We start from the raw sequence: 10000 nt of genomic DNA, 5'->3' as shown, positions 1-10000 counted from the left end.
TCTTGATCTTTAATTGATAAATTCATATTATATTGTGAGTACAAACATAATCATAGCTTGGCCAGTTAGCTCTACTCTGAAAGGGTACAAATTCTTATCATTTTAATTTAACACATCTGAATCCAGAAATCCCAGGTCCCTGAGGGCATAAGTTAGCTGAATGAAGTGTGCATTAAGTGTGTGAAATGTGTTAGGTTGTAGCCTGGAAACTTTGGATGGAGGATTCCCCAAACCTTCTGTATGGGGTCATACTCATTAAACACATGCATTTGGGTTCGAATAACAAGCTTTAAAAAGTCAAAATTTCTCTCTCCTTTTCCTTCTGTTTCTCCCTTGCTCTCAATGTCTCTTTTAGCTCTGCGTATGACGTGCGTCTACGACAGAAGGTGGCGGTGAAGAAGTTGTCACGACCCTTCCAGTCTCTCATCCACAGCCGTCGCACCTACAGAGAACTCCGCCTTCTCAAACACATGAAGCATGAGAATGTGAGCTAACACCACAATCCCATCCCTTTACAGCAGCCACCGGAGCTGTTACAAACAACAGGAGTATAGAACTAAACACCCAGGGGGAGTACTCCCTATGCTGTCAGTTCACTAGCACATTCCTTACTTTGAAATAACTTTAAATTACCCACATAGTCATAATTGAGGTAAGATGCCTGTCTAGCCTTTTAAAATCTATGGTGTGACAGAGATAGAATGTAGTGCTATAAATCACAGACTCGCTTATTTTCCATTTCCCTTTGAGATGTGTAGTAGTTATGCAGTTTGTGATGTCACAATGAGAACACTATGGTAACAGACCAATGCTGAAAATACACTAATCCCCTTCCACATGATCATTACACAAGTGTGGTTGGAGGTCAGCAATAACCATCAGTGGCTAATAGCCAGAGATATCTGAGACAAGCACAAGTGCAGTACTGCTTTAGTGCTCTACAGTTACACTGCTACACACACACACACACACACACACACACACACAGAGGGATGCATATATACCAACTTGCTCATGCACACAGACTCAGCTTAGTAAAATAAGTGAACTCTGTGGTAACAACAGCTTATGAGACGAAACACTGTGATGCATGGTGTGTGGCTGTTTCTCAGTAAGATGACTGCTTTAGCTTAAACAGGATCTCGAGACAGAAAGCATTCTGCACTGTAATATCTAATAAAAGGAGGTTTATCTTTTTGCAGGTGATTGGGCTGTTAGATGTTTTCTCTCCAGCAACATCGCTGGAAGACTTCAATGAAGTGTGAGTCCCAAGTCTCTTTTTTTATTTACAGCTGAGGAAAGCCTGCCATTTCTGACCATTTGGAATCTAATTCAGATCCTCAGATGTCTTTCTCAGTCCCATATTACTCATATTGCACAGTCCTACATGCCTAGGTTCAGTGTGGTGTATTTTCAGGAATAAAGGATAATAGATAGGGTATCGAACTAACTACTTAATTAACCATTTAGTCATCATATTAACATACCTTTGATCTCCTGTTTTACCAGCTACTTAGTAACCAATTTGATGGGAGCTGACCTGAACAACATTGTCAAGTTTCAGCGTCTGTCAGATGAACACATACAGTTCCTCATTTACCAGCTACTCCGGGGCCTCAAGGTACCAGACGTTCAGCAAAATACATGAGTTCTACATTGTAAATTTGTAACTTAATGGTAATAAGCATTCATCAAAGATATTGACGTCTTGCTGAGAAAGCATCTGTTTCAGTTAAAATAAGAACTCAAACACCTATGGTCATATTAACCATCATATTAACCATCATCAAAAGTAATTTTAACTAAAACAAAACATAGCAAAAAAAACCCCACCTGAATCTTAACTAAAAAAAATGACCATTCAAAATACCTAAGCAAATAAGGCCCACAATTATGAGTGTCAAAGAAAGGCTAACAGTTCAGTAAGACAGCTGTGTGTAGGGACACTGAGCTGTTTTTATACTTTTTCTTTTTTTAACCCAACCAAAGTTTTGTTAGAGGTTTTGTTCTCCCTAGTGTTGCCAAGTAGGGCGTCGAGTCATGAACCTTTTCTCTCAGAGGGGTGAAAAGATCTTTTATGAATGTGCAAACCAGAGCTGGACAGCACTGTTGACCTCTCTTTCACTTCTTTCTCTCCTCCTACACCTCCTCCACCCCCTATCTCTCCTCTGTTCTTCCCCCACAGTACATCCATTCAGCAGGACTGATTCACAGAGTGAGTGCTGATCCTATAATTAAACAATTAAAACGTTTTCCTCTTGTCCAGTTCTCAGTCCTGAAGCTGGTCTCAGTACAGTTTATCACAGATCAAAAAAAAGGAAAGATAAGGTTATGATAAATCTGTTGAAGTGCAGTTGTGTCTCTGGAGTCTGATGACTCATCTACCTTATGTAGGCACTTAGCTGTCTCCAGCCTGCTCCTGCTTTTTTTTTTCATCAGATTAAGAAACAGTGGATTATTTCTGTATGTATGTATGTATGTATGTATATGTATGTAGTTATTTTTGGAGAAAGTCTAGCATAATTTGTTGTTATTTTGTGTTGTTAGATAAAAGAAAAAGTTACTGTTACACTTTAGCATGACACTCGAGTTACTCAGAAGTGTGAGTGGATCGCACCACTAGTTTTTATGCATGCATGCATGTTAGTTCTTGTGAAAGTTTGCATCTAAACTATGTCAGTTGTTCTGTCCTCCTCCTTTGGTCTTCACGCAATGTTTTTCCTTTCATCTCAGGGCCAGGGCCTGTCTCACACACACTGCTGTGTCAATATCACTGTAAGAATTAAAGTCTCTCTTTAATTTGATGTCTTTTTGTTGGTGTCTTAGGACCTGAAGCCGAGTAACGTGGCTGTGAATGAAGACTGTGAGCTGAGGGTGAGACCATTACTGATCATCGCTAACAGTCTGTTCCTTCATCATCAACACAAATAATATGTACAAAACGTCATCATAATGATTGTAAGTCATACAGACCAGTCAGATTAAATCATGCACCAGCCAATGACTGGATGTCTTGACTCTGTTGACAGATTTTGGATTTTGGATTGGCCAGACAGACAGATGATGAGATGACAGGGTATGTGGCAACTCGCTGGTACCGAGCGCCAGAAATCATGCTCAACTGGATGCACTACAATCAGACAGGTGAGAAACGCCCGTTGACTAGTCACATGACTTCTAAATGCTGATGCCAATATCACATTAACCAGTCTGAGCATAGCCTTTGTTATAGCCTTTTAACAACATTTAAATGCTTGTGGTTTGTGGCGACTCTCCTACTAACAGAAACTAGAGTCACAGTCACACCAGCAGCTACATCAGCAGTAATTCTGACAGTTAGTGTTTGTTTCCTGTTTGCATTTGAATTTAAAATTATGCTGTTGAATGGAATTGAAAGAAAATGATTTTGATCTTGATCCAAGTCATTTTAAAACAATAGCTCTTGTGAAGCAAACATTTACATAGCAGATTAAAAAATGGAACAAAGATTGGTTACTTTGGTTGTCATGGTGACTCACTGTCTTCTGGGTACTTATTGACTGGTGGGATTTACTTTTCAGTGGATATTTGGTCTGTGGGATGCATTATGGGTGAACTCTTAAAGGGGAAAGTCCTGTTTCCAGGCAACGACTGTATCCTTTATTTCCACAAAGCACTTTGCAATCAGTTGTTACTTGATACCTGAAACTGGCTCCAGAACAAACAGTCTCCTGCAATAATTTATATATCAGTAAAAGGATATCCAAGTCCAATAGCAGTATATCCATTTATATACAGGTGAATGTTGTAACATGGTTTAGTCTATTTTGTATGCTGTGGTCCATAGGTCCAACACCCACATCTACCCACCATTCTCAAATGCAGTTACACTCACAGGTATTCGAAACAGCTAACACCAAATCTAAGCTCATCCTCTTTCTTGACTGCTCCATTGTTTAAGTCTCCATCACCTTGTTTAACTTCCATTCAGTTACTGATTTTGCATTGCCATTATTAGATTACAGTCAAATAGAAATATTTGATATAACATATGATATGAGTGTGATAACAAAAGTAGAAACAGCAAATATTGATTTTGTTCCAGACTGGATTTTTATAAGGCTTCATTTGGCACACACATATATTGAGGTGGTAAAGAAAGTTTTGATGTTGTTAGCACTGTGATGGTCATATATTGAGGTGGTAGAGAAAGTTTTGATGTTGTTAGCACTGTGATGGTCATGGTGATCTTTAGCAGCATGCTCTCAGATATCGATCAGCTGAAGAGGATAATGGAAGTGGTGGGAACACCCACTCCTGAGCTTCTGAAGAAGATTTCATCTGAGCATGTGAGAGAATTACATGACACTTATTCTGACCAGATCCTGCACTGATTGGTTGTTAATTGCGTATGATGGATGGATGGATGGATGGATGGATGGATGGATGGATGGATGAGTACATAAGGCTGACTGGTGAATCTGACCTTATTTCAGTAAAGATTTTTTTTAATTAGTGATATGTTTACTTGTTTGTGCTATAACCAGGCACAGAAGTATATCCAGTCACTTCCCTACATGCCACAGCAGGATCTGGAGAAAATCTTCAGAGGAGCCAATCCGCTCGGTGAGGCATCAACAGAACAGTCAGATTACTGTTATTATATTTCATCAGTGGCACTGAACTGTATTGCATTAACAGAGAAACAGGGCTGACTCTGGCTTTCCCTGCAGTGGTAGGAATGTTGAAATGGATTACAGTGAATTGTTTGAATCTGATGAATACAGACTCTTTCAGAAGTTCAGTTTCAAATACTGCACATTCGCACTTCTTTAGTAATTGTTGATGAAACTGACTGCTAAATTGACGGTAAGATGACGGGTCTGTTGTGAGTTTGAGTTGACTATAATCTCGCTCCCCCTCTCCTCCTCTCTCTTTCTTATTCTCTCAGCGGTGGACCTGCTGAAGAAGATGCTGGTTTTAGACTGTGATGGACGGATTTCAGCCAGCGAGGCCCTCTCTCACCCATATTTCTCTCAGTACCATGATCCAGATGACGAGCCAGAGGCCCCACCCTACGACCAGACTCCTGAAAGCAAGGACCGCACTCTGGAAGAGTGGAAGGGTAAGACATAGATTGACAGCCCAATTTCTGTTTACTATCAGGTGTATTAGCCAAGTAAATATTGAATTCAAAAGTGTCAGTTTTTGGTTCAAACTGATGAGCATGCCTAAATTCTGTTGCACTGGTGTAATATCTTCTGAGATGTTTCATATATTGCATGACAATATCTGAGTATCTCAAATTTAAGCAGTGAAAAAGTATATGTTTGTGTGTTATAGAATTTCTTATCACTTTACAGATTAACATTTTATAACCTTTCTCTCAATAGAATTGGTGTTTGAGGAGGTCAGTAGCTTCAAAGCACCTGTCAGCAAGACAGACAGCCTCCAGGTAGAACAGTGAGAGACAAACCCTACTCTTTACACCTTCTGGTCCGCTTACCAACTATGAAAGAACCGCCCCTTTGTCTCTGTCTGACTGTCAGTCAACACAGGGGGAGAGGAGGAGCTCAGAGAGGACTGCGAGTCAACCAGAGACGATGATGTTTATTCCTTGGCATGAAGCCCTTGTGGAGTGTGTGTCTGTCCATCTCAATGTCAGAGGGGGTAGAAAGTGTATGGTATTACAAACAGGGTTGGGAGGATGTACACAGGCCTGATCTTAAAGACATCCCTCCCTTTTCCTTCCACAGTCTTTCTAACAGATCAAAGGGACTAAATGTACGCGCGCACACACACACACACACACACGCAAAAAAAAAAAAAACCTTGTTGGGGTTCATTAGGTTCAAAAGTTAAGTTTATCTTATCATTGATGTAGTATATAGTGTTTCATAACTGCTAGAAAGGCCTTATGGGAGGAGTTAGGGTGCTGTTTGGGACGGGGGCCACCATTTAAAACTATTCCAGGATGCATGTTACCCTGTGTGTGTTTTCAGTATGGGCCATGGTGGTGCATAGAAGGTAACAGGGAGGTAGAATGTCCGTGAGCAACCAAGCCAAAACTAGCATGTGACAAAGGACAGGGCTAAATTCTGCATCTAAAACAATTCTATGTTTACACAAATGAGCAGAAGTGAGTATTATATATTTGAGTGTTTGAAAAAATAAATGTGAATATCCATAAATCTGAGATTATCCAACCTCAAATTAAGCTACATATACTTAAGGTGTAGTATCTGGTAGGAGTAATGTTTAGACTTAATATACCTCATATACTGCAAGTGTGTGTTTGATCCAGGTTGGTACAAATCAAGAGGATGTGATGAATTGTTTTTGCTCCTTTTGTCTATTGTATGAAAGTGTAGCAGAACTACTGTTCTTCCAATCATAAAGTTAGCTAAACCTCCAAGACTTGAAGTGTGTACCTAAAAGACAAGAGAATGCCCCTGCGCAAATCGTGCACAGTATCATATCACTGGTGGCTTTTCTCTTTTTCCCTAGAAAGCCTTTTAATTTCATACCTGAAGAATGAGTGGAACACAAAATGACTGTGTATGTGTGGCTTATTTTTTAGTGTGCTGGAAGTGTTGCTGACTTGAGCAGGAAATATGTATGATGAATAAGAAACCTCTGGAAGTCCAATAGAAACTACACATCACCTATTCAAACAGGACATGTTGGTCTGAGACACTCCAAAAAAAACCTATCAGCATTTAAATCTTGTTTTTGTTTTTTGTTTTGTTTAGTTTTTTTTTATGAAGCAGGGTAGACCACCTATTTCTGTCAAGTTCAGTACAAAAGAAATCTCTTTAACTCGTGCACACTCTCCTCTTTTGTGAATGTGAAATATGGTCAATCAGTAATTGTGAAAGGGAATTGAACATTTGAATGTTTTTTTTCTGTGTATTTTTTTTCTTCCACGAGAAGTTCTGCCATACTCTAGTGGAAATGTTTGAAATGAATGTATTTTTCAAAATGTCTCTGGAGTGGAAATCGATGTTTGTTAATGTGTTTTTCATGTTACTCCTCATACTTATATAAATATGATTTTATAACTTTAAAGACATGAGGTATGATGCTGACCGGGAACATATATGTACAATCTCTGTATACACTGCTTTTCATTAACTGTACAGTGAATGACTGAGTTATCCAGCTACTAAATTCTTTTATAAGGCAACTTTGCAGGTTTTCAGAATCAGTTGTGAAATCTGTTTGATAAATATTCCTTTTAAAATGTTGTGTCAACTCCTCAAGCCCTAATATTTCCCATAGCTGGTGTGTATATGCCTTCAGCTCCTCCAAGGTTCTCATCACACACATTAGCATAACAAATGCTAAGACTGGGTGTGGCAAAATCTTGAAATCAGAGTGAAATCAGATGGGTTCCAGCTATGTACCACTAACATCTCCTAGTCTCACTACAGTCTACTTATGCCACCGTCGGCTAGGTAATGAGTTCACCATGTCTCATTTTACCTTCCACTAGCTCCAAATAGTTTTCTTACTACTTTGTTCTTTGCTGTAATAGCTTATGGACTCCTTTTCTAACATTTTGTAATTCACTCCTGTTCAATTTACAATCAGTGTCTGTATTTTGAATGCTTCTGTGTTACCACAGAACACATAACAGTAAACATTTGCTCATCTGTTACTGCTGTACAGACTAGCTACCTGTTATCTCTCTTTTTTGCCTTAATACACATTTACACTATTGCTATCCTCATCAGAAAGAAGTATATCGAATTTCAATGCACCAACATACTCCCTACTGTCTCCACTGCTACTTGATGGTGGACCAGAGTACCAAACAACTTCATCTTCTTTACCTGAGTCCTGAGACTTAAAGTGGAGGACTCCACCAAGAGTGGAGGGCCCTGGGTGATCCAGGGCCTAAGCCTTAGCATTCCTCGTCACATATTTTAAGTTTTCACTTTGTTTTATCAGTGGTATACCTGCATGCCTCTGTCAGGATCAGGATTGGATGAATCTCCTGTCTGTTGGTAACAGCCCATCCAACCAGTGTGTGGCATGTGTCCTCCTGAATAAAACTGAAGTCCTTCCTACAAACTTTTATGTGCTATGTTTGGTTGGTTTGTATAAATAAAAACCTGTACAGTCAAGCACGAAACCTTGGGAAAACCAAAGAAGAATAAATTCTTTTAAAAGGAGTAAAAGGGTTGCAATGGTAGTACTGATTTTCAAGTAAATTCTGGATACACTATTTATGTAGGATATTCGTACAGGAATAAAAGTAATGAGACAGCTTATCCCATTAAAACAATTATACAGTTTATTACTCAGAAATGGAATATGGGTGATATTGTTAAATTTTTTGATAGATGTAGATAAATAGTGTAAAATTCACTCTTCAAACAGAACATTGCCGTTATACAACAATGAAATTCTTACATATTCTTGAGCCGAGGTGAGAGGAAACATTAGATTGAATGCTACAGAAAAACTTGAGAGAATACATTCAGTAAAGCAAACAGAAACAGCAGTTATGTTGTTTTGAAGTGTATTAAAGGCAGATGGTACAGATCTACGTGCTGGTGTAAATGATTCAATGATTCCAGACAAGAATTGTTAAAAGGTCTATTTTGTTAGATACTTAACATGTTAACATGTTTGCAAACACGAGTTATCGGATACATGGTAAAAGAAAAAAAAGAAAAAGAAAAAAAAAAGAAAAGAAAAAAAGGGGGGGGGGGGTTAAACTTTTCACACTCCGATGGCATACAGACATCGGACAGACACCACGAAATTTTCTTCGCTACTGTAACTTAAACGAACAGGGGTCGCTGGAGCTGGAATCGATGCTGAGAAGGTACCAGATTGGTTACACAAACGGAAACATCAGGGTAAGCCTAGCTCCTGCTAAATTCGGAGCAAGGCTGCATCTGAGGGAGCTTGCGGTCAAAACGATATAATGATTAGATAATTTACTCGTGAAAGAGTCTGTGCACGAGTGTGTCATATAAAAGGTGGGCTTTCGAAAAAGTCAATATGTCCTTGCGGACTAGAGTGGGATTCTACCGTCAAGATGTAAATAAAACTGTGTGGGATATCCCGGAGAGGTACCGTGATCTCGTACAAGTGGGAACGGGAGCGTATGGAACAGTTTGGTAAGTTTTAATTTGTGCGTTTAAGTTTAAAAGAGTGCATACACATACTACGGTCATTTATGTGTGCACATGTTTATACGCCTTGAGTGTAGGTTCAGTTAAACGTAAAACTGAATTATCCATGACAATACGCAACTTTATGGAGGAATTTTAGTTTGTGAAAGCAACATCTGTGGAAAATGGCTGTAGAATTGCACATATTTCAAATAATCATGTCAAAATGTGTCAGTTATAGTATGCATGAATGTTTAATCGTCACCAAAAGTTTTCTCTGTCCGCAATTTTCCATTGGTTTTCCAAGCAGTTCAGCGTAACAAAGAAGCCCCGTTGAGTCTATTGTCTGTTCTTTACGTTCAGAAGACGGCCAATTAAAATCAAACCTTGTCTATCATGACGTGTAAGGACAGTGTCTACATTTATTTTGAACTCTGTGGAATTTGAAACTAGTTTTTAAGCCTGAGGTACAACTTTTTCACCGGGGTGCGGTGCATTTTACGCATAGTCTACAGTACTCTATTAAGTTATTGTGGGAGTGTCCGGCGAGTCGTTTAGTCCCATTGACGGAAATTCACGTTAATAAACATATGAATAGATGGGCAGACGGGGGAAGAGGAATTTCTGCGGCGGTTTTCCATTCTTCTAGCACGCAATTTATAGTGGACCTCGAAGCTGCTTTTGTGAATTATTTGAAATTCACAACCATTCGCATGCCATGGTTCCTCTGCTATTTAAGACACACACACGAGACAATCAAGGTGCATCTTCTTGCCGTTGTGTTTTTTAAAGTTATGATGTTACGTAGTACTGAATGCAGGGGAAGAGAGGACAAGTTGAATAAAAGCTGACGCGACAGTTGTTTAAGTGAGTTAATTATTGAAAAAACATGA

At 39.1% G+C, this 10000-nt stretch overlaps 2 protein-coding genes across 2 annotated transcripts in view; both read left to right on the top strand.

Moving 5' to 3' along the window:
* mapk11 (mitogen-activated protein kinase 11) overlaps nucleotides 1–5446 on the top strand; it is a 10841-nt gene extending 5395 nt beyond the window's left edge. The window contains exons 2-12 of the mRNA XM_030784632.1: nucleotides 356–485; nucleotides 1203–1261; nucleotides 1510–1621; nucleotides 2186–2215; nucleotides 2827–2874; nucleotides 3030–3144; nucleotides 3561–3632; nucleotides 4249–4328; nucleotides 4527–4605; nucleotides 4931–5104; nucleotides 5373–5446. Of these exons, the coding sequence (XP_030640492.1) occupies nucleotides 356–485; nucleotides 1203–1261; nucleotides 1510–1621; nucleotides 2186–2215; nucleotides 2827–2874; nucleotides 3030–3144; nucleotides 3561–3632; nucleotides 4249–4328; nucleotides 4527–4605; nucleotides 4931–5104; nucleotides 5373–5446 (973 nt within the window). The remainder of the gene's footprint in view (nucleotides 1–355; nucleotides 486–1202; nucleotides 1262–1509; nucleotides 1622–2185; nucleotides 2216–2826; nucleotides 2875–3029; nucleotides 3145–3560; nucleotides 3633–4248; nucleotides 4329–4526; nucleotides 4606–4930; nucleotides 5105–5372) is intronic.
* Nucleotides 5447–8994: 3548 nt separating this feature from the next.
* The window catches only part of mapk12b (mitogen-activated protein kinase 12b), a 6364-nt gene continuing 5358 nt past the window's right edge, over nucleotides 8995–10000 (top strand). The window contains exon 1 of the mRNA XM_030784620.1: nucleotides 8995–9113. Within this exon, the coding sequence (XP_030640480.1) occupies nucleotides 8995–9113 (119 nt within the window). The remainder of the gene's footprint in view (nucleotides 9114–10000) is intronic.

Source organism: Chanos chanos, chromosome 1, assembly GCF_902362185.1.
Source record: "Chanos chanos chromosome 1, fChaCha1.1, whole genome shotgun sequence".
Classification (NCBI taxonomy): domain Eukaryota; kingdom Metazoa; phylum Chordata; class Actinopteri; order Gonorynchiformes; family Chanidae; genus Chanos; species Chanos chanos.
Note: the sequence above shows the minus strand (reverse complement) of the source record. Positions and strands in the feature narration are given on the sequence as shown.